Genomic DNA, 24,786 nt, shown 5'->3' with positions numbered 1-24,786 from the left:
GGAGATAATTCTTTAGGTCTCTCATTGGTTTTGTTGTCAAAGGACTTCTTCCAGATGTTTATGATGGTTAAGTCTCTTAAATTTGGTAATTCCCCAATGGTGAGCTGTGTTTGTTTATTTAACTTCCAAAGCTCATTTTTTTTTAGTTTACATTATAACTTTGCACTATTTTCTAAGCTCTGAAAATTTGTGAACATTTCTAAGACCTATGTGTGAAGCCACTGTAGGACAGTAACTTCAGGCATAAATATATTTCAAATCACTTATAATCATGCTGATCAAAATCACCTCATCAGAGTTCTTTGTGAATGACTAAAAGGTATTCTAATTTTTATCACATGCTCACCAAGGATTTAGAATGCATACTCTTTGCGGACATATAGTCATAGATTAAAAACTGTCTAAAATTAGAAAATTTTAATAGCTAATCAATTAGTTTTCAAATTATTGAGAATTCAAGGTTCCATTTTCATAACTTTGCAGTTTGATTGTGTGCTGTGTCTTGGCAATGGATAACCTATAGTCAACTGTCTATATGTAATCTATATAATTTTGTGGGTGGATTGTCCAATTATAAACACTAAAGAACAGTGTAAGATAACAGTATCTTTGAGCTCTAGTTATGTGAACATGAGAACTGTGTATTTCCGCTTCATCTGTAAACACAAGCCTCATGTTTTCACAAATTGAACATTACATTGTTTCTTTTCAGTGCTAAGTTATCTTGTAAATTAATAATTCTTAGAAACTTGGATAATTTTAACACCTTTTCATTGACAAAATATTGTCTTTGACAGAAGTTGTTATTCATAGGTGAACCAATGTTTTTCATAATTTTGATGTTGAGATGTTTGTCATTCAAATAGAACATAAACTGCTGCTGTCTGAAATTTGTGAGGTGCATTACTTAAGATTTTGTAGAAATACTTGTTATGCACACTTCCATTCATGCATAAAAATTCTTAACTGCTGGAGAGATGGCTCAGAGGTTAAGAGCACTGACTGCTCTTCTAGAGGTCCTGAGTTCAATTCCCAGCAACCACATGGTGGCTCACAACCATCTATAATGAGATCTGGTGCCCTCTTCTGGCATGCAAGCAAACATGGAAGAAATGTTGTATACATAATAAATAAATCTTAAAAATAAAAAAATAAAAAAAAATTCTTAACTGCATACTTAGGATAAAGATGGTATTTCTATAAGTCTCCAATCTCAGAGAGTTACCATTAATCTCCCCCTTTCCCAGTAGATAGATAATGTCATGTATGTCTACATATAAAAAATACCTATGTTTAAGGTATTTATTTCTCTTTGTGTAATGCCTTTAAGAGATTCCTTTATCATAGATAATTACTACTTAATTAACTACTTCACTTTCAATAATGCTCCATTCTCCTCCTCCTTGTCTTCCTCCTCCTCCTCCTCCTCCTCCTCCTCCTCTTCTTCTTCCTCTTCCTCTTCTTTCTGGTTTTTTGAGACAGGGTTTCTCTGTGAAATTCTGGCCGTCCTGGATCTCACTATATGGACTAGGCTGACTTTAATCTCATAGCTATCCACTTGTCTCTGCCTCCCCAGTGTGGAATTAAAGGTGTGCTCTACCACTGCGTGGCATGCCATTATTTCTATATTCAATTTGATCAGGCTTTTCCATGAGTAGAAGTTTAGATTTTTTTCCACCTACTATATATTCTGAGTTATTCTCAGTGAACATAAATGTAAAAATATAGTGTTATTTCTGATTTATCCATAAGAGTGTAAGTATGGGTAATTGTCTCCATTTTAAAGATAAACATTATGAATATAAAGAATGTACAAAGCTTTTGTTCATGTCTCAACTTTTGACCAACAGGAAAAACAGTCAATAAATGTAAAGATTACAACAAGGCCTTTTATTGTAATTCACTGCTTATTCGACACCAGACAGTTGATGCAGGGGAGAACCCCTACAAATGTGAAGACTGTGGTAAAGCGTTTCGTGTTCGCTCAAGACTCTCTGTCCACCAGAAAATTCACACTGGAGAAAAACCCTACAAATGTGAAGAATGTGGCAAGGCCTTTAATACCCATACAAAACTTTCTGTCCACCAGAGAATTCACACTGGAGAAAAACCTTACAAGTGTGAAGAATGTGGCAAGGCCTTTAGTTCTCACTCAACACGTTATAGACACCGGAAAAATCATACTGGAGAGAAACCCTACAAGTGTAAAGAATGTGACAAAGTATTTTCCTACCCTTCATTGCTTAAGGTACACCAAAGAATTCATTCTGCAGAGAAATCCTACAAGTGTGAAGAATGTGGGAAATTATTTTACTGTCCTTCGTTGCTTAAGAAACATCAAATAATTCATTCTGCAGAAAAGCCCTACAAGTGTACGGAGTGCGGCAAAGCCTTTCACTATCCTTCGTTGCTTAAGCGGCATCAGAGAATTCACACGGGGAAGAAGCCCTATAAATGTACAGACTGTGACAAGGCCTTTTACTCTTCTGCATTCCTGAAGCGGCATCAAAGAATTCACTCTGAAGAGAATTCCTACAAGTGTGAAGAATGTGGCCGACGGTTTTACTCTTTTGCACACCTTCAGGATCACCAACGGTTTCACTCTGGAGAGAAACCATACAAATGTGAAGAGTGTGGGAAATCATTTTCTACTCTCTCATACCTTCCCTGGCACAAATTGCGTCATTCAGGGGAGAAGTCTTACAAATGTGAAATATGTGGCAAAATGTTTTACTCTACATTAGACCTTAAAAAACACAAAAAAATTCATATTTATAAGTGTGGGGAATGTCACTATGCCTTTCCGAATTACTCAGCCCTTACTGAACACCAGAGAGTTCATACTGGAGAGAAACCACACATATGTGAACAATGTGGAAAAATCTTTTCTAGACTTGATAGCCTCAATCAGCACCAGATTGTTCATACTGGAGAGAAACCCTATAAATGTGGAAAGTGTGACAAGAGTTTTTTCCGATCTTCCTCCCTTAAAAGACATCAAGGGACGCATTCTTAATAGGAATTTGACAAGTATGTGCAGTGGGATGAAATCTTGCTAAATAGCCTTAGCCAAGACAAACGAATCCATCGAGTAGAGAAGTCAGGCACGTGGGAAGAATGCTGAGTGCTTTACCAGTCAGTCAGTACTTCCTACCAACAGTAAAGTTCATTCCGGAGAGAGAAAGCCCAATTCTGAAGGGAGTGACAAGCCTTTAGTGTTTCTTTATATCTTAAGTAGCACAAGAATTTCCATCAAAGCAATAGTGTGAGGGATGTGGTGAAGGTTTGAGTTATCTTTCAGCCCTGGTTCAACCTCAGTAATTCTCACCTGAGAAAAACCCTACTTGTGCAGAAAAGGACCAGGGCTTAGCTATTCTTCATGGCTATATGTTTGGAGATTTCATTCTGATGAGAAAGTCTACAAAAGCAATAAGTGTGGCAAGTTCTCTACGTGTTCTTCACACTCTCAATATCTGCAGATCCTTCATACTACAGAGATACTCTACACATACAAACACTGTCCCTAAGGCTTGAACAGTACTTCAACCTTCAGCAACACCTAAGCATTGATATAGGTGAGAATCCCTGCAAATACAAATGCCCTCCTTAGCTTCAGCTGTCAACTTCATCTAGCCCAGCATTATCTCACTGGGTGCTTTTCTGGATCAGAGTGCCTTATGGGCATGTCTGGGGGTCATTTTGTTGACTGGTAAGTGTAACACCCGATTTTGTGTTACCCCCTCGGTACAGTTCGTGTGCCACTGTACCGTACACGAGTCGGGCAAGGGCATGGAGATTGAAAGAACACACAGAGAGACCTGGGTCATTCGAAAGGAGATCAGCCGAATGCCGTTTATTCAACCTTGGGGAAATCCTTATATACCTAGCTGCTCTACAAGGATTTCAGCCCAGGCAGATGGGAAATTACTACACCAAAGATGGAGTAAACAATGCCCTACAGCTAATCACCAGGCAGGGCAGGGGGAGCACAGGAACAAACAGAATGCTTTAGCTGGCTGACCAGAAACTGTCTTCATGATGAACCCTAGGAACAAGGAAAGACCCGGGCCCTACAGGTAAGTGGTGTAGGAGAGTCTACCCAGGACACGCAGCACCACCCTGGGGAAGTGTTATGGGTCACATAAGAATTGTGCGTGAGCAGGAGGCTAAGAAACATATTAGGAAGCATGATTTCTATTTCCCTTCCTATCCCTGGAAGAGGAACACTAGACCCTTAGGTTGAAATAAAAATTTTGCTCCCCAAAGTTGTTTTTGGCCCTACCTTTCATGACTCCAACAAGTTAATGTATGACAGTGAAGGACACGAGGAGGCATTTCACTCCTCTTCATACCTCTCTTCCCACAATGCTCTGTGTCAGATACCTTTAGATGTATTCTGCCTCTACTGGACAGCAGAGCTTTCACACTACAGAAGAGTCCTATTGATACAAAGAATATGACAAAGAACTTTATGTTTCCTTTATTTAACACCCAAAATTTCATGCTGTAGATGAACTTTGTAAGAACAAAGACAGTAGCTACATGTTGAACAATTGTTGCAAACGCAACATGAGAGATTTAATTGTGAATGGAACTAACATAATTGATAAGAGAAACAATTTATTCTACTCTTCATACCTTAACATCAAAAAATATATTTTGTATAGGAAACCCTACAAATTAAATAGTGACAGAGTCTTAAGTCCTTAGGGCCCATGAGTGAATTCATATTGTAGAGAAGCCTTCTACATAAAATGACACTAGGAGCCTCCATTTTTATTATACATACCTCATAATAGCAAATGAACTACTCTAATACCAATAGTGTAGCAACGTCTTTTTTTTATAACTTATACATAGAAATGGATATAATTGTAAGCAGGGTTTTCTCTCTCACAACCTTTCTAAAATAATCCTTCAGAGGCTTATTATTATAAATGCTAGACCTATAGCTCAAAATTAACTTTAAATTTGTATCAGTAAGCCAAAATCCATACCAATATGTAAGATTAATAGTTTTTTTGGACTAAAGTAGTTTCAGTAATCTATCCTTTTTCCAATAATTTTTATATCTACCTTCTTTTAGAAAGAGATATTTGAATTTAATTTAAATTTAAAATTTAATTTACTTTTAGCTTTTCTTCTAGTATGAGCAATACAATAACATTTTGTAACCAACACCCTAAACAAAGACAAATGTCTAATTCTTTTGGGGAAGAATGTGAATGCAGTTCTCTAGCCTACTTTCTGTTGGTTGGGGGCACTAATCATATTTGGGCAACATGAGAAAATTTAGAATTATAGTCAAGTCCTGACTGGTGTAATCTGTGAAGCTATATCATCTCAGCCAGCAACCTTGAAGCTGCTCTGGATATAGAATTATGAGGAGACTGTAACAGAGGCATTTTGAAATGCTGAATCACTTGAACCATCCATTTTTATTAGTATTTAGTCTGTTTATTCTGAAAATACATAAAATTTTAAAGGTAACATCTAAATAGACTGCATTGTACACAAGTCAGCCAAAGAGGATTTCCTGTTATGTGTTTGAGCAGATAAAATGTACATCATATGCCCTGTAGATCTTCCAGGTTTATTTCTTTATGACTGCAGTCAGGATTTCAGAGCCTCTTCCTTGATCAAACCTGGTTTTCTTTAACCTGAAATGATTCCACAGCCTCCCATTTTGTTGTAGAAATAAAAGCAGAACCTCTTTCCCAAAGAAACATATCTTTTTCTTTTTTTTTTCTTTTTTGAGACGGGGTTTCTCGGTGTAACAGATATGGCTGTTACAGCTGTGTCCTGGAACTAGTTTTGTAGATCAGGCTGGCCTTGAACTCACAGAGATCCACCCGCCTCTGCCTCCCAAGTGCTGGGATTAAAGGTGTGTACCACCAGTGCCCTGCTGGAGTTAAATTTTGAAGTCAATAAAAATTTTAAAATATATAGGTTGGATTATATATTTTTGATCAAATATTTCTTTGCATCTATTGTATCCTCAGCCATCAAACAATTCAAATACAACACAGTAACATACAGTATCCAGATTCTCTGTGTATTTTCCATCTTTATGTGTTTTTTTTATATTACTTTACTCCCTTTTTAGGACTTTATTGTTGTAAAACTATATATGTATTTTTATGACTGTCCCTACTGTCTCTTTTCAATCCCAAGCCTATGTATATTTTTAAACACACTGTAAACCATTTAGAGTTTTTTTTTTTTTGTCTGAATCCATCTTTACTGCCTATGTCTATCTTTTTTCAACACCCGAATGTTTAAATTGTCAAGTGGTGTAGCTACGACCAAAGCAGTAGCCTTGGTAGCTGGCTCTGACCAGTTCCTTGGCCCGTGAGAGCTTAGCTTCATGGTAGTTACCGCCGGGAGCCACATTTACTGCCCCAACTCAGAGGAGTTTCTGGGTTCATGCCATCACGGAGTAGCCTGCCACCTGCTGTTCATAAACTCCACGTAAGTGTTGGGTAGCAGAACTCACAAGAGAGCTAACTGCCTCCAACATAAACTAGGAAGCTGCATCTTCAAGGAGCCATGCCTCTGCTTGCTGCCACCAAAGAGGGCCCACCCACGGAAAGACCATCATCAAGAAGCTGTGCTTAACACTGTTCTTTTGTGTCTTTTGAATCCTCTTTTTAATTTTCACATGTTTTATGTGGCAGTTGGTGCCAAACATTTGGAAGCCATATGTTGGCAGAAGTTTGTTTGTCCAGCAGCTGCTCTCAAATAAACACTCAGAGGTTTATATTAATTGCAAATGCTTGGCTGACAGTTTGGGCTTATTACTTACCAGCTCTTACATGTTAAGTTAACCCACATTACTTACTTATGCTCTGCCATGTGACAGTACCTTTATTAGCTTTGCACCTTCATCTGCTACCTCTGCATCTGGCTGGTGACCACTCAGACTCTACCCTTCTTCCTATCATCCTTAATTCGATCACCTGCTTGTATTTCCTGCCTAGCTACTGGCCAATCGTTTTTTATTACACCAGTTCTAGTGACAAATCTTTATGGTGTATTAGCATTTATCCTGGCTCTTATTTCACATTGCATTAGTCTATATGTTTGTTTTATTTGTGAATCTCATTCAGTCTTCATTACAGCTCTGCAGTAAAGTTTGAGGTCAGCTGCTAAGCTATATCTGGTACTGGAATAACAGCAGAGAGCTTACACATTGATCCACAAGTAGGAGACAGAGAAAGGTAGCTAGAAATAAAATGGGATCTTGGAATATCTTCAAAACCCACCCCTAAGTGACATCCCTGGCAACAAGGAAGGTCACACTTCCTAACCCTTGCCAAACAGTTTTCACCAACTGGGGACATTCTCATTTGATGCAACAATGACTTTAAAGGTTTATTCATTTATTTATTGTGTATACAGTATTCTGCCTGTGTGTGTGTCTGCAGGCCAGAAGAGGGCACCAGATCTCATTACAGATGGTTGTGAGCCACCGTGTAGTTTCTGGGAACTGAACTCGGGAACTTTTGGAAGAGCAGGCTGTGCTCTTAATTGCTGAGCCATCTTTCCAGCCCTGGGTTTAAGGTTTAAGACTAGACAAGTATGACATCTGCTGTAGCTGTAGAAAGCTCAGTTCCAATCAGAGAGTCCTGGTCTCTGTGCCGACAGCAGGAAAGGTGCCGTGGGCCAAGACCACGTGCTTGAAAGTCTCTGTTTTATGGAAGTGTAAATCCATTTGCGAAAAAAAAAAATTGAAAATTGGTTTGAATGAGTTCCACGCTCAAAACTACTCTTCTAGGAAAGTGTTTCCCCAGGACCAGTCCTCAGAGAGAAATGCTCGTGGGCCTGGCACCGTCCCAAGCTGACAGCAGGACCCACGTGGTTTCAGTACTGTAGGCCTTTGTGATACAACACGTCTTCACGGAGCTTTGGAACACTGTTACAGAGAACTGCTTCGCTAGGCCATTTGTGGAACGTTCAGTGTCCTCAGAGCCCCTATGTGGTCACAGTGCAGGTAACAGACAGGTAAGCTGCCTTGGAACCCAACGATGCTCCCATGTCAGGATCCAAAGAGCAAACCCTGTTTGAAAGGGGAGCAGCTAACCTAAGACAAGGGCTATTTTGCTTCATGCCATAGGGATGGGGATTTGAGTCTGCCCAGTTCTTTGTGGTCTACACATTTTATTGATCTCGGATGTCATGCATGTGATGCTGTGGAATTTGAACGTTCTTACTGCACTCACGCATCCCCTGGGCCACGACCACAAGCTGTGAATGTGGAATTTTAAAAGCACCTTGACTCCCTGTTTGCTAGTCCATGAGCTGACTCAGCTTTTGCGCTCCATCCTCTGTGATGGCTAAGGAAAATTCCACTTGGTGGTAGGCAACCACTCTAAATTCCTAAAAAATAAGCTTGGCAATTCTGACTTACCCCTCCCCAGAGTGTAAAACTGGTGAGAGATGACTTGTTCTGAGTTCTGTAGACTAGCTTCCTGCTAAATAGCTGGGATTCCTCAAGTGGCCATAAATTCCACTTAAATGAAGTAATAGTGACCTTTACCTTCAAAATGCCCTCTACTGTTTACAACCCTCACATTCCTCCCTCTGGACCAGAAACGACCCATAAGCCCAATGTTTCTGTTAAAGGCTCCACTCACATCACCCATCTTGTGCTTTGGATCTGGAGGTTAAAACAATCCTGACTCTTCATGGAAGTCCTGTGAGAGAACCAAACAAAAATAAAAGGCCCTTAGTAGCCCTGTCAGAAAGCCTCCTCAGTGTGGGCTTTACTGAAAGTGAACAAGCAGTTCTTGAAAAGACTACAACTCAGGGGCAACCAATCAGCAAGCTCCCCGCAGCTTCTGCTAACTAAAAACAGCTTTCTCCACGGTGGCTGGAAAATCCCTAAGCATGAGAGGTGCCTACCAGTCCTATACCAACCCATAACCTTTCTGTTTAAAACCACCAATCAACCCCCAGACCAACCTCCCCCCCATAAAATTATCCTAATATTGCTTTAAAGGAGCCTTCAGGGTTCTCTCCGCGTTTCTGCAAGACCAGAAAAATGGAGGCTGGAGAAAATAAAATCAATTTTAGTGCTGGGACCCTTTGGGACTTCAAACTTCACTCCAAACCCCGAGAAAAGCCAGGAGCCTTGAGGCTCCTTCTAGGGGAAGTATTAGTTAATGAAAAAATCCAACATACAAAAAATTCCTGACTGCTACCCATATCCCCACCCGTGGTTACACAGATGTTGACCACCTAAGCTCCCCTATCACTGAGTAACAATGGACCAATCAGAGAAGTTTCCAAACAACCCATGTGGTTAACAAAGGATCAACAGGTGTCCTGAGGATGTGACCAGGGATCAATTACTATGGGAAAACAAACCCACCCAGGCAATGACAGCCTATCAGAAGATAACAGCTAAGCTTCCCCTAACCTTTAGCCAATTGTGATATAGGATAAGCAAATTTTGTAATTTGAAACTGTAATCTTGGGACTCCTTTGTGGTTTTTGTCTATAAAACCCCTACTAATATTAGACGGGGTCCTCCTCCCTGCGTCTGCTGTGTTAGACTGTGAGACAGGAGACCCCTGCTAGCTCGCGAACGAAACCTTGCTTTTGCGTTCAGAATAGTGTGGCTCCATGGTGTTCTTAGGGGGTCTCAGGACTTAGGCACAACAGTTGCCTCTTAGCCAATTTGTCAGATGCACGCTGAATTCAACACTCTTGTTGATTGCATATATCTCTAGTGGTATTTTATGGGAATTATCCTGAACCCTAACATCCAGCAAGCTAGGCTGCCTCCTCCCATAATCTACTGCGGTATCCAAGAAATCACCGAACGTGTTCCCCTCATTTCCTTCGCGCAGACTGCTGGGATATGTAGTCGCCGCGGCTGTGACACCACGTAGTCCAGGAAATCCCGATCCGGCTTTTGGTCTGTAAAATTGTGTCTTTCCCCAGAATTGGGCGAGAGTCCTGCCTGCCTGCTGTGTATTCCTGTTGCTTCTCTGACATGGAGGTTGGTCCAGGATGCTGTGCAGCCTGAGGCTCTGTGCGGGGTGCAGGTCCATCTTGGAGGGGGCGGACCTTGGCTTGGAGAAAGGGCGGGAGATGCTGCCTTGGAGGTGCTGTGCTCAACTGGTTAGGATGCCTTGAGGTTGCAGGTCAGGGCTGGAGTGAGGGCGGTAGGGACTATGCCCTGAGTGATGGTTTTCTTAGGGCGACGCCTCTTACCAGAGTCCGTCTTGGGCTTCTGGGACAGGGGAGCTGCCTGGTAGCACAGAATAGACGATCGTGCAAGGTCCAGGATCAAGCTAAGGATGGTCAGCTGACTGCCTGTTCCTGAGGGGGAGCTGGGAGCTCACTGAGCAGCTTTGGTGGGGAAGCCTGCTTCACATCTGACCCATTCTCAGGTGGATGCTGTGGGATTTCTCAGCATCTTTAGACCAAACGGCGTTTCTGGTCTTTTTTGTGCGTTGTAGCCGGCCTAGTTTAGTAGTCTTGAGGTTTACATTGCGTTCCTTTTCTCTTCCAGTGAAATAATTAGGAAAGGAAAAATCTGAGGCTCAACATTTCTCGTAGGAAATTCTGGAACACAGCAGACACATCTGCCAGGACCAGCTGCTATAGAAAGCTGTGACTAGGGTGGAGAGAACATACAAACAGCCCACACACAGAGGACCCTCTGCAGGAAGAAGGAACTGGAGAAGCTGACTCTAGGCCTCATCTTGAGGACTGTGTTTCCTTAAAGCCTTGAAAGGTCCTCCATCTGTAACGTAGGGCGAACTAACTGTAAAAACGACAGGATGTCTGCTTGGCCCCCAATGGTTGTGTCAATGTCTTCTTCTGGCCTTGAGCTTGTTGAGCTGGTCCAGAAGCAGGAGCCCTAGAAACAGATGAAAAGCTCTCATGGCCTGTGTTACAGTGCCAGGCTTTTGTGTCAGGTCAGCAGGTGAGGAGAACTCCCAGACCCGTGTGTATTCCTGGGATTTTAGTAACCAGACCTGTGATAGAAAAGAAACGTCAGTCTCCTCTGAGGCACATCCCTGTCATCTCTGCGTTTGTGAGGGGGAGGCAGGGCCCTCTGGTCCTCCCCTGCTTCACAGCAAATTCAAGGCCAGCTTAGGCTACCTAGTCTGAGACAGAACATTTAAACATACTTTATGAATGTGATAAATACTTCCTGTGGTTCCTTTTATGTACTAACAGTGAGCACCATGGCAAATCGCTGCAGTCAACACTTTGTTGATTTACAAACTATGTGTGCTTGATTTCTGTTGATTCATCCCACAGGTAACTTAAACTTTGTCCCTAAAATGTTTTCGTTGAAGACTTTACATTTGGTGATTGCATGTTTGTTTGCATTTACTTTATGAGGAAGAATTCTCTTTGCCTTCTTTGAATATTCCCCACTATATGCATTAAATATTCATTCCTTTTCAGGGTAGATCATTCATATTTACATAGTTATGTGCATACATATACATTTATGTGCTGTATGTGTAACCATAATAATTAGAGGCAAATAAACCAAGTATCTGAGACGGATTATTGGGGGACATGAGAGAAGTTGCAGTGAGGAGATAGGGGGGTAAATGACATCATAATAATATCTTTTCACAGAAAGATTGCACTCTTGCTGGTTGTGACAATATTGGTGAAACTGGAAGTTATGTCAGGCAAAGGTAAATAGCACATGATCTCATCAACATGTTAAATTAATGAAATGAAACTCATAAAAGATAGATATGTGTTTACCATTAAGAATCATAGGAGAGAGATGGTGGAGATGCAATTGTTTTGTCCAGTGACCAAAGACATCAGTAATCCAACACTTGGACTTCTGTAACCAGATACTTTTCTCCTGACTAAATTATTTCTCAGACCAGAGGGAGGTGTGCGAATAAAGACACAACTCACATGACTCTATCCGGAGGGAGTTTTCAGGGATCCCTCAGGAAATTCTGAGTTCACATCCGGAAAAATCACCTGTGATTATTCTCCAAACGGCTTTTATATCAAAACGTAAACTGAGGGGACAATTCATTAGCATTCTGTTTCCTAGGTAACTGTGTCATGTTCACACTTTCTATGTCTATTTTGTCATGTCTTCCTATCTATCTTCCTGCTCTGTGTGCCTGCTCTTTTGCACAGACTGAATCAACACCTCTTTCCCAGGCGACCTCCCAAATTACAAAGAAGGAGCAGAGCGACATTAGCATAGCCTGACCCTTTGTTTAGGATGGCGTCAGTTTGTCTGGAAAGGCTAGGTGAAGACCTACTGAACTCCAAAGAAATCCTGAATCCCAGACGACAGCCAGAGCTGCTGCACCAGACTCTGTATTTTCACTACACTTCACTTTCATGATTGCGCACATCAAGTGTGAGAAAATCCTTCTCCATCACTGTGACTTTCCCCTGTAAAGAATGCTATGTGCATGTTGTGTAATAGCATATGGCATTACATGCATGTTCTGCGGATGCATTCATTTTACATTTAATCTGTCTTAAGTGGATCATGTCCAACTGGGCTTATAGGATTGCTTACCTTGTCTTTCAATGAGTCCGGTGTGAGATCATGTGACCACTTCAGACAGGCCTGAGGAATATTGTTCACCCATGTAAGAAACATTTATAGCTCTCTTTCATCCTGGACAATCTACACTTGTGTCCACAGGCACATGATGATGCTCGTGTTAGGGCTTCTATTGCTGTCATGGGTCAAAGACCATGATGAAAGACAGCTTGGAACAGAAAGGGTTTATTTTAGACTCCAACTTCAGGTAACAGTCCATCACTGAGGGAAGAAATGACAGGGACCTGAGACAAGAACTGGATACCAGCACACAGAAGAACACTGCTGACTGACTCCCCGAGACGGCTTTCCTGTGCCATGTAGAACTGCGTGCCCAGTGCAGGCACCACCATAGCGGGCAGGGCTGTCTCATAGGAATCACTAGTTCTGAAAATGCTTCTAGACTTGGATACAGGGCAGTCTTGGCAGAAAAAAATTTCAATTATTTCTCTCTTTTTCAAATTGGCCCAAGCTAGTTTCAAGTTGTTAGGATAACTATTAAGTATAATGCATCCTGGTATTTAAATTTCTTACGGTTTTAAATAAATTCATGTGTGGTATCATTTGCTGATCTTTATTTCAGGAAATGTTGTCCTTCTGGGATGTGGCCATCGAGTTCTCTCCAGAAGAGAGGGAATGTCTGGAGCCTGCTCAGTGGAATCTGTACAGGGATGTGATGCTGGAGAATTACAGCCACCTTGAATTCCTGGGTGAGCATCTCCTCTATAGTGACTTCTTATTTCACCATCAACTTGTAGCTTACTCCATCTGTACAGTATCTATTGGGAGCATCTCAACAGTCAGTTTCATATCCTTCGTTTTCAAAAATATTAAGGACATCGTTATATTACATATCATTTCAGGGCTGAAGCGATGGCTCAGTTGTTAAGAGCACTGACTGCTCTTCTAGAGGAACTTAAGGAAAAGGAAACTACTACACTTACCTTCCTGCTGCCCAGATGTGAATAATCAGAAAGAAACTATGTTAATTACAGCACTGTTTGGCCTGTGAGCCCAGGCAGGAAATCCCACATCACCGGCACTCCTATGGCAGCTCACAATTGTTTGTAAACCTAAGGTCTGACAACCTCATTTTATGTGATGTTTTGATTGTGTTGTGTTCTAACAAATAAAGCTTGGTTGGAGTCAGAGGGTAGAACTAGCCACCAGCCCACCATAGAGACATGGAAGACTGTAGAGAGGGGAACAGGATGTGGAAAGCTGGGCTGAGACGGGATCTCTGCCCTTTTGGATGGTAGGATGGAAGAGGTAGGCACTTCTCTGATCTTTCATTTTCTTAGCCGATATCTCACTCCTGATTTTTTTATTGATAAAGATTAATTAGATTAACAAATCAGCCTCACACAGACATACATGGAGGAAAAACACCAATGTATAGGAAAAGTTAAAATAAATAATGACTTAAAAAAATGAATCATTTTACTGTTTGCTTCCCGATGTGTTTGACTCTGTTGGATGTATGTTTTCTTCAATATAGTGGGACTTTTAAAAATTTGGTGGCAGGAGACATGGAGCACACTTTTTACTTGAAGTGTTTTACAATTCAGTTGTACTGTTTTTTTCCATTGAAATGAAACTCAGAATCTGATGTAAATTCCTTTATGAAGTTAGGTTTTTTTTTTCTTTTCTTTTGTATTTTTTTTTTAATTTTTAGAGACAGAGTTTCTCTCCAGTTTTGGAGCCTGTCCTGGAAATAACTCTTGTAGACCAGGCTGGCCTTGAACTCACAGAGATTTTCCTGCCGCTATCTCTTGAGTGTTGGAATTAAAGGCGTGAGCCACCATCATCTGGCTCCTTCATGTGTTGTAGTGATCCTGTCTGAAAACACTTAAGGAACTGATTGTCTGCAATCATTTGTCACCTCATCTCTGTCCTTACAACTCATGTACAGACAGGGACATGTCAATTCTGAGTAAAAGAACACATAAACTTCTTCTCTTTTTCTATGAACAGGTCTTGCTGTCCCTAAGCCACACCTGGTGACATTTCTGGAGCAAAGACCAGAGCCTTCAGATGGGGAGAGACAAGCAGCAGCCACCGTGCACCCAGGTGTGTAGGAATGAGGGGTTCAGGGGCAGAGCTGAGATCCTGAGATCCAATAGAAAGTGAGGCTTTCCCATGTGCCTTGAAACATGATACCATGGGAATCATTCTTTAGGTCTCTCATTCAGGTCTTTGTTGTCAGAGTACATGTCTCAGAGGTTTATGAGGGTTTAAGTCTCCTTGGATTTCCCCAATAACAAGCTGTGCTTCTGTTTACAGTGATCTCCAAGGTTTTCCTTTTTGTTGAGTCTCCATTGTAATGTAAGACTCATGGAAATAGAACTCAGTCCTGCTACGACCGAGAGTCATTTATTTAGAGATGTTGAGAGCAGACTCATGACAGAAAGATCTCTACACAAAAGCAACCATAGTGGGTTAATAAAGGCAAACCCACAATTCCATCACAGAGAGTCAGGCAGAGAAAGAGGCTCAATGGTGTCAGTTCTGATGGTCAGGAGAATTTGGGGGTTGGAAGCATTGGATAAAACTCAGACAAACCAGATGCACTTTGGGCAGTGCATTCCCCACTGATCTTAGGGAAGAGTCAAAGCATTTGCATATCGTATAAAGGGGATTTACTAGGCCACTAAGTACACTAGTTTAACAAAGGCTGTTTGTTTTTTTTCAACACTTTTACCCTCAGCTACTTCAGCAGGTCCTGACCATTAGACATAGAAAGAGTAGGACAGGATAACCTGTAAGGCCTTACCCTGTTTATTCAAGGACACCCATCAAATGAGTTATGGATTTGGTGTTTGTGTGCTCTCTTTCATGACAGTAGATTTAGGCCTATTAGTGAGTTGTAAGGCTCCATATGTTTTCCGGTTTTCTTTTTCAAGTTAATCTATTTATCATGAACATGGAGTGGTATTTGGATATATATATATATATATACATATATATACACATATATATATATAGTAACAACTTGTTAAAGAAATTATAAATTTATATGTGTCAATCTCTTGTTTCCAGATACATCAGTACTAGTAAAATGTTTTATTTCAGATGCAGTCAGGGTATCCACTGTGGCTAGAAGTATAGGAAGCATTATGGCTAATGTTATCATGAGTCCGATTGGGTGAAAAGATCTGTGATCTCTTCTTCTCGAGGCCTCCTGATGATTCTCTAATGTCTTCAGTGTATATTTTCATTAACTTCTAGGCTTTTAATGGGATCAGGGCTTATGAGTTTAGGCAGTTTTCCATCAGCTCTGTGCTGCCAGACATTCCAAAATAAGCACATAGAGACAATATTAATTATAAATGTTTGACCAACAGCTCAGGCTTAGTACGAATGAGGTCTTACACTTTAGATACACCCATATGTCTTGTTTACACTCTGCCGCATAGCAGGATCTTTTGTTCACACGGTATGTTTATCTCTTGCTTCTTAGAATCCTTGTCACTCATCTAAATCTGACTTTCTTATGCCATAATTTGGACTGCCCTGAAAATCCTACCTAGCCATAAACCAATCCGCTTTTTATTAACAATAAAAGCAACACATCTTCACAGTGTACAGAAAGATCATTCCACAGCATTTCCCCCTTTTTATCTAGTTAAAAAAGATGGTTTTAACTTTAACATAGTAAAAGGATAAGTAATAAAAAACAGCCTCTAATTTCCTGTGTAAATAAAAGCATAATTTATCTCCCAAAGTAACATACTTCTTTTTTCCTTTTAAAGTCAAGACATGCTAAAAAATATAGGTTGGTTTCATTCAGCAGTTTCTACAATCCAATAAGTCTCAGCAGCTCTCATTCCTTCAGTAGCAGTCAGAAAATCTACAGAGCCGGGCGATGGTGGCGCACGCCTTTAATCCCAGCACTCGGGAGGCTGAGGCAGGCGGATCTCTATGAGTTCGAGACCAGCCTGGTCTACAGAGCTAGTTCCAGGACAGGCTCCAAAGCCACAGAGAAACCCTGTCTCGAAAAACCAAANAAAAAAAAAAAAAAAAAAAAAAGAAAATCTACAGACAACAAATAACATATAGAATCCAGACACACTGTGTGTATCCCTTCTATATGTGCCTTTTTTCTTTCATATTACCTTATTCCCTTTTTAAGAACTTTTACATTATACTTTATAAGTATGTATATATTTTTCTGACTGTCTATACCAATTTTCTTTTCTCTCATAAGGCTTTATACATTTTTAAACATACTGTACCCTTTTACATTTTTTTTAACCATCTGGATCTGTCTTTCCTGGGGATCTGTACCCTTTTCTGCTCACATGAGCAAAACCCCAAACCTGCCACCCACTGCAGTGGTGGAGCCCAAGCTGGTGGCTCACCTCTGTAGTCAGCCACCAGGAGATGTGTCTCTCTCTGTACTGCAGCCCACATGAGAGAGACACAAGACAAGGAAGATGCATTTGACTCCACTTTTGTTAATTGAGAAACTTTTGGGCTTCCTCGTGTCTTTTGCGGTCATGGTGCACCAAGTTTGAATGCATTTGTAGGTAGAATTTTCTGTCCCAACAGCCTTTCCCAAGTAAGCAAAATGAAGACTTTTCGTTAATTGTGAATGCTCAGCCAATAGCTTAGATTCATTTTGAGGTAGGTGTTTCTTTTAAATGAACCCATATTTCTCATCTTCCCTCTGTCACACGGCAGTTTCTTCTTTCAACACAGTATGTTCATCTTTTTTCTCTCTGTGTGTCTGCTAGCTGTGGAGGCCCCAAAAATGGGAGCCTGTTTCTACCTTGTCTGAAGGTCAGAGAGTTTTAACTTGTTCAAAGTTGTTGAGAAAAGTGTGGCTAAACTTCCTGACCTAGGGTGTGGTTACTCGGTGTTTTTGATATTAAGGTGGTCCATATAGGTAGACATACTCCAACCTGATCAATGTTCAGGATATTGAAGCATTCTTTTTTTGAAATAAGAGATTTGACCTGTGAGTAACTGCCTTCAGGATTCTTGGTCTTGGGTGATTTTTCTGCCTAAACAAAAGAATGCTAAAGTCTTGATGTCTCAAAGTAATGAAATAAATGACTATTCTTTTGGCCCTGTGTATCATGTTAAAGCAGTCTTTTGTCTTCTTCCCCCTGTGGTATTGGGGAATAAAAGTGTATGGAAGATTAAGTGCAGGGTGATTTCAGTATTCACTGGAACTCCTTCCCAGTATGATCCTGTTTCTGTTTTATTATTTTCACTCATATCTTCATTCCCTTCACTTATTTTCTAATTCCTGTGCCCCTACCCTAGTAAGTAGTATACTTGTCCAAGCTGGGCTCTGACAGCTGGTGACTCCTCTCACTCTCCCTTCTTCTGCCCAGAAAATCTTGTCTAACCATCAGTCAATCAGCTTTTATTAACAATGAGAGTAAGAAAGATATTGCACAGCAGAGGAGCTGGTCCAGATGCTCTGGCAGGTGACTCAGGATGGCTGCCCTGGGTGAGCTTTCACAGTCCACCTCACCTCTCCTCAGGCTGTGTTGTATCACCTGATGTGGTGGGTCCACGGGTGGCAGATACAACTTCGTTTAACTGAGTGGCCAGAGTTCAGCCTGCTGTGCTGACTGACCCTGTGACAGATTCTTTGTCATATATGTCTACCACTTTGCTGAGGACTCCTTACAGAATCATGTACTGACATCGCAACTCTGGGGCAAGCTTTGTTAAGAGGAAGAATTGCAAAGCCAGAGGACAGGGCATGGCCATTTGACCTAGCATGGAATTCCCATACCAGGGGGTGGTAGGAATAGATATAAGGTTCCCCTTGGTATCCTCAACTATCAGATTGGGAGGCATGGAGTACAAAGAAATTGCAAAGAGTGTCTCCATTTCTTGACAATTCTTAGAATGCGGTTTAGAACCTAAGATCCTCCTCAGTGTGAGAGAATCCATCCCCATCCCCATCTTTCCAGCAGATAAGGAATGGGATTTACTGATCTGGATTACAGACTTGAGGGAGAAAGGAGCAGCAAACAATGAACACTCCTATTCTCTATGTATCCTTATCATCTGTTGAAGCTGGAACACCATTAATCCATTAAGTCTGTGTCCCATCCTAGTGTCCTCATCTACCCTGGGTGTGTCCTGCCGTGCCGGTGGAGTTTAGCTTTACTTTCTCCTCAAGCACTGAAGAATCCAATTTCAATAACCAGATTTCTATGTTTTTGTTTTGTTTTGATTTTTTTTTATTTTGCTTTTCAAGACAGAGTTTCTCTGTAGCCCCAGCAGTCCTGGAGCTGGCTTTGTAGACCAGGCTGGCACCAAACTCAAAAAGATCTTTCTGCCTCTCCTGCTGAGTGCTGGGATTAAAGGTGTGTGTCACCACTCCTGGCCCCATAACCAGTTACTTTGAGTACATATAGTTTTAATATTCCATTTTAAGAAAAAAAAAAGTTAAAACTGAATTTCTTTCAGTTTCTTACTTGAGGCTTCACTCTGATGACAGGTACAGAGGACTGGATAATGGAGGGTAGAAAGTTTTTGCTCCATCCTATATTATGTTTGAGGCTAGCCTTGTCTTGAACGTGAATTCTCAGAAAACAAGATCTACAAAAAAAAAAAAAAAAAAAAAAAAAAAAAAAAAAACCTTGTCTTCAAAGCAAACAAACAAAAAAAGGAAATAAGTAATTCTGTCATCTCTTTATTGACAAATATATTCTCTAATCAAAATTTACATGATAGACAGGAGAACCTGAAGTATTTTCTTCTTTTTTTGTTTTGTTTTGTCATGACACAATGTTTCAGGTATATATTTTCATGTCATTCAAATAAAACGTAAAATAGTGTCCTGAATTTGAACTATAAATTTCATCTTTTTGTAGACTGTCTACTTGTACAGCCCATCCTTTGTACTCCCAAAGTAAAACTATATGTGAAGGATAAAACATTTATATTAGATTCTGTCTCAAATTCACAAAGTCAAAATTAACTTTGTCTTTCTCAGACTCAGCTACTTTCTTATTTCATGGGAATCCTGCAATATAAAATCTCTACTCATTTAATGGGTTTATTTCTGTTAGTAAAATGTCCTTGCAACTTACTTAGCTAATTAACTTTGAATTATATGTCATCATGTCTATGTTCTATTTGGATATTTCCTTATTTAAGTAGAAGTATCAATCATTTCTACTTACAATATTTTACCATTTATTCTTATTTATCATTCTATTCTATAGGTTTTGAAATGACTGTATTTTTTTCACTGATGCTTCAATATATATGAATAAATTTTTTCTTTTAAAAAGATAAGTATCATAAGTATGAAGAATATTTCCTAACCTTTGTTCGTATCTCAATCTTTGCTGAACAGGAACAAAATCCAAAAATCACAGCAGTTACAAGGACATTGATTGTAACTCACTACAGATTCAATGTCATAGAATTTGTACAAAGGAGAAACCCTACAAGTGTGAAAAATGTGGTAAGGGCCTTAGTTCTTCTAAAGCACTTTTCATTCACCAGAGACTTCACACTGGAGAAAAACCCTACACGTGTAAAGACTGTCACAAGGCCTTCAATACTCGCTCATCACTTTTTATACACCAGAAAGATCATACTGATGAAAAAACCTACAAGTGTGGAGACTGCGGCAGATCATTTTACTATCTTTCAATGCTGAAGCAACATAAAATAATTCATGTTAAAGAGAGCCCATACAAGTGCAAAGAATGTGGCAGGTGCTTTTTCTCATTTTTATTCCTTAGACAGCATCAAGCAAGACATACGGGAAAGAAAGCATACAAGTGTGAAGAGTGTGGCAAATGTTTTTCCTTCCCTTCATCCTTTCGGCGACATCAAGCAGTTCATTCTGAAGACAGTCCCTATAAATGTGCAAAGAGTAGCAAAACTCTTTCCCGCTTTACATTCCTTCAAGAACATCAGACAGTTCATTCTGGAAAGAAATCATACAAGTGTGAGAAGTGTGGCAAATGTTTTTACTTCCCATCATCCCTTCGGCGACATAAAGCAATTCATTCTGAAGATAATCCCTACAAGTGTGCAGAGTGTGGCAAAACTCTTTCTAGTTTTAAATTCCTTCAAGAACATCAGACAATTCATTCTGGAAAGAAATCATACAAGTGTGAAGAGTGTGGCAAATGTTTTTACTTCTCCTTATCCCTTCGGCGACATAAAGCAATTCATTCTGAAGACAGTCCCTTTAAGTGTGCAGAGTGTGGCAAAACATTCTCCTATTTAACATACCTTCAAGATCATCAGACAATTCATACTGGAGAGAAAGCATACAAGTGTGACGAGTGTGGCAGATGTTTCCACTTATCTTCATCCCTTCGGCGACATCAAACAATTCACCGTGAAGACAATCCTTACAAGTGTGAGGACTGTGGTAGAAGGTTTAGCTCTTCTTTATCCCTTAAACAACATCAAATAATCCATTCAGCAAAGAGTCCTTATACTAGTGTGCATTGTGGCAAATGGTCTTCCTGTTCTAGGGATCTTCAGGGTCATCAAACAGTTCACACTGGAGAGAAACCCTTCAAGTGTGAAGAATGTCACAAAGGCTTTCGTTGTCCCTCATCCCTTAGTAGACACAAGAGAGTTCACACTGGAGAGAAACCCTACAAGTGTGAAGAATGTCACAAACCTTTTCGTTGTCCTTCATCCCTTAGGAGACACAAAAGACTTCATACTGGAGAGAAACCGTACAAGTGTGAAGAATGTCACAAAGCCTTTCGTTGTCACTCATCCTTTAGTAGACACATGAGAGTTCACACTGGAGAGAAACCCTACAAGTGTGAAGAATGTCACAAAGCCTTTCATTATCACTCATCCCTTAAGACACACAAGAGAGTTCATACTGGAGAGAAACCCTTCAAGTGTGAAGTATGTCACAAAGCTTTTAATTGTTACTCGTCTTTTAGGACACACGAGAGAGTTCATACTGGAGAGAAACCCTACAAGTGTGAAGACTGTGGCAGGTGCTTTTCCTCTTCTTCATCCTTTAGACGACATAAAAAAGCAAAAATTCATTCTGAAAAGAATTCCTAAAGTTGTGGGGAATGTGGCAAAAACTTTATGAATCTTAATATACTTATTCAACACATGATATAGTTAATGCAAGAGAGAAATCCAACAAATGTCTTTAAAAGTTTACTTCTTCAAACCTTCAAATGAATCAGATGATTCATTCTGACTGCAAACATCATGAATGATGTATGATTCCCCTCTGTATGCTGTGAATATGTTTAATACCATTGGTTAATAAAGAAGCTGTGTCAACCAATGGCTTAGCAGAGTAAAACCATGCAAGTAATCCAAACAGTTATAGATATAGGAAGTTCCAGAGAGATGTCATGTAGCTGCCGAAGGAGACAGATGCCAGAACCTACTGCTAAGCCACAGCCTCATGGCAATCTACAGATGAATAGAAATGGGTTAATTTAAGATGTAACAGTTACTTAATAAGAAGCCTGAGCTAATTAGCCAAACAGTGTTGTAATTAATGTCGTTTCTATGTGATTAATCAGGTCTGGACAGCCAGGAAACATAAGAACAGTCTCCAATTACACATGAGTGTGTGAAGCATCACAAAATCTTTGCCAAGAAATCAGATATTATTCACCTGAAATAAATACCTAATGGAGAATAGTAATGTAGTTATTTTGGATGTCAATATCAACATGTGACTTACAACAGCACAAATGCTATTAATGTCATCAGAGAACAGTAGAGACTTCTCATTGCTGTAACCCCCAACAGTTTGTTTAATCAGTGTGTTTGAAACTTGTCTTTATTAATGAGTCTCTCTCTTCTGTAACTATAAAAGATTAGTGAAACTTTTACCATGCCATAGCTTTGTCCATTGTTTACCCAAAATTAGTGCCCATAGAGCAATAATGTAGGAAAGGTGTGGAGTGACCAATCATTTTCTGATTGGATTCAGAGCCCTTTGCACAGTAGGTAACTGATGGGATGTTAAATTTGTGATATACTTGTGCTTGGATCAGTGATAAGCCCGAAGGAGAATTTAATATTGGTGTTTTAATAAGTGGATTGGAACTAAATGAACCCAAATTCTCAACTTTATACCCACAGTCAGTCACCTCTCATCCTTCACCAGAATGTATTAATTGTGTGGTAGATGGAGAAGGCTACACAGATGCAAAATGATCAAAGTGTGAAGACTATTCCTCTGTGGAGGGCCCTAATCCAAAGATGACACCTGCATCACACATCGTAAGTGAGTTCCCTTGCACACATCTAAAGCCAAAAGTCATGGAGAAGAGTTGGAAAGAATGTCAGAGCCAGGTACAGTAGATGTGTGCCCTGCAGCAGTAGAAATGTTGAGACATTTCTAGAACAGTGAAACATTGCTAGAAATGTTAATACCAATTAATGCATGAGCACCCTGTGGCTATGACTACGTGGATAACACTTATGTAAGCTGAATCACACCATACAACAAACATGGGTGCATAAGACCCTCACTGTCTCACCTGTATCAAGGACCTACTGGCAATTGATGGCTGTTGAGGAAGACAGTCAATCCAGTTACCTTCCAGGTTCCAGTCAACTCTCCTACACCCCTAAACACTGAGGAAACACTAATAATAATAAATAAATAAATAACAAAGAAAAAGCCCACCGAGTTGTGAGCGTAAAGTGTTTGCAAGGGTAAGAAGTAATAGGTGAAGGAATGTGGATATTTGAGTCAAACGTAATATCCATGTGTTAAATTTCCCCAAAATAAATATCATTTTAAAGATTGCTGTTTTGGGACATGTCCAAACTTGACCGGTATTAGCAGTGATTACAGTGCCTGAATCTGGCTGTCATTTCCAGAGGGTCAGCATCCTACTGGGAAGGCATCCTGAGGGAGAAAGTGAGTGGACTCCCAGAAGGACTGAGGTGCTGAGGACTAAGGAGCTCTGCATCAGTGTAACCTCAGGGAAGAGACAGGGATGGCTTTGCAGAGATGAGATGTGGCCAGACTCACCTCGTATCTTCCCCTAGGCTTTGTCATGAGCACAACAGAGGAAAGCAGAAGGGCAGCTTCTCCACCCCCCCTCCCTCCTACATCCACAGTGATCACAGCCGCCTTTGCTCCTGGTTATTCATCATTATTACACAAGGAAAGGAGTGTAGCAGTCAAATGAACTTGGTGGGTAGAAAGTTACAACACATCACACATTTTCTACCATTGAGTTTTGTTTAAAAAAAAACTGTTTATTAACATGTAAATGTCCTCTGCACATTAGAGAAAACACAGAGGAATGTGCTTCCAGCTTGAACTTCCATCACAGTTAATAACAGAGAAAGGCTGCTATGTGAAAAGGTTCAGTTTTTACAAAAATGTCTAAGATGTGGTCAGCAATGCCCCTATAAAAACATCAGGTTTGCTCAGGGTGTGTGTGAAACAGTGTTTTCTTCCTGCTTGGAGTCTCTGCAGACCTACGTATCGATTTCCTCACAACACAGAGGGAGGTTTCCTTATGAATGGAAATGGCCTTAATGGATATACATTTGTTCTAAAAGAGAATGGATATTTCAGAGCTGTGGTCTAAGTGGAAGCTTCTCAAGTAGTCAACTTAAGTGTGAAGTATAACAGAGACACACTCTCAGGAGTAGATAGTATAGCAGAGACTCACAAGCTCAGGAATAAATAATACAGCAAATGCTCACACTCTCAGGAGTAGATAGTGTAGCAAAGGCTCACACGCTCAGGAGTAGATAGTATACCAGAGACAGACACGCTCAGGAGTAAATAGTATAGCAGAGGTTCATAATCTCAAATTTCTTATTTGTCTCTCTTTAATTTAAAACCCTATTATTTTGAAGGCAAAACATTCAAATGTGAAAATTAACAATACCTGAAAAGTACAGTGTTGTTGAATATTGTTTTAACTAGGCAAAGGTGTCTTACATTTGTTTATGCTGTGCAAGATTATTTGAACTGCGTAAAACAAATAAAGTGTTACATTTGCGGCTGCTGCCTTTGTTTACAATGCATTTGTTTGGTAAACATTTGTTTCTGCTGCCTGTTTGAGGCACCTGATTGGTTTTATAAAAGCTGAATGGCCGATAGCTAGGCGGGAGAGCAATGGGCAGGGCTGACAAGCACAGAGAATAAATAGGAGGAGAAGTCTAGGCTAGAGAAGAGGATAAGGAAGAAAGGGGGGCGTGCAGCGGTCAGAAGCTGAGCAGCATGCAGACGGCCATGGAGACAGCAGGACAGAAGTACAGAA

The 24,786-nt window shown here is 40.3% G+C and overlaps 3 protein-coding genes across 3 annotated transcripts in view; all 3 read left to right on the top strand.

Moving 5' to 3' along the window:
• LOC126503287 (zinc finger protein 58-like) overlaps positions 1 to 6,771 on the top strand; it is a 37,529-nt gene extending 30,758 nt beyond the window's left edge. The window contains 1 exon segment of the mRNA XM_050144860.1: positions 1,922 to 6,771. Within this exon segment, the coding sequence (XP_050000817.1) occupies positions 1,922 to 3,016 (1,095 nt within the window). The 3' untranslated portion in view covers positions 3,017 to 6,771.
• The window catches only part of LOC126503272 (zinc finger protein 58-like), a 104,056-nt gene that overhangs the window by 738 nt on the left and 78,532 nt on the right, over positions 1 to 24,786 (top strand). The window lies entirely within an intron of this gene.
• LOC126503270 (zinc finger protein 58-like) lies at positions 9,883 to 24,725 on the top strand. The gene is made up of 4 exons (XM_050144830.1): positions 9,883 to 10,006; positions 13,146 to 13,272; positions 14,537 to 14,632; positions 19,893 to 24,725. The coding sequence occupies exons 1-4, from the start codon at positions 10,001 to 10,003 to the stop codon at positions 21,587 to 21,589; spliced, it is 1,926 nt and encodes a 641-aa protein (XP_050000787.1). The 5' UTR covers positions 9,883 to 10,000; the 3' UTR covers positions 21,590 to 24,725.

The sequence above is a fragment of the Alexandromys fortis genome, unplaced genomic scaffold (assembly GCF_014885135.2).
Source record: "Alexandromys fortis isolate MF-2015 unplaced genomic scaffold, M_Fortis_MF-2015_v1.1 scaffold_52, whole genome shotgun sequence".
Lineage (NCBI taxonomy): Eukaryota > Metazoa > Chordata > Mammalia > Rodentia > Cricetidae > Alexandromys > Alexandromys fortis.
Note: the sequence above shows the minus strand (reverse complement) of the source record. Positions and strands in the feature narration are given on the sequence as shown.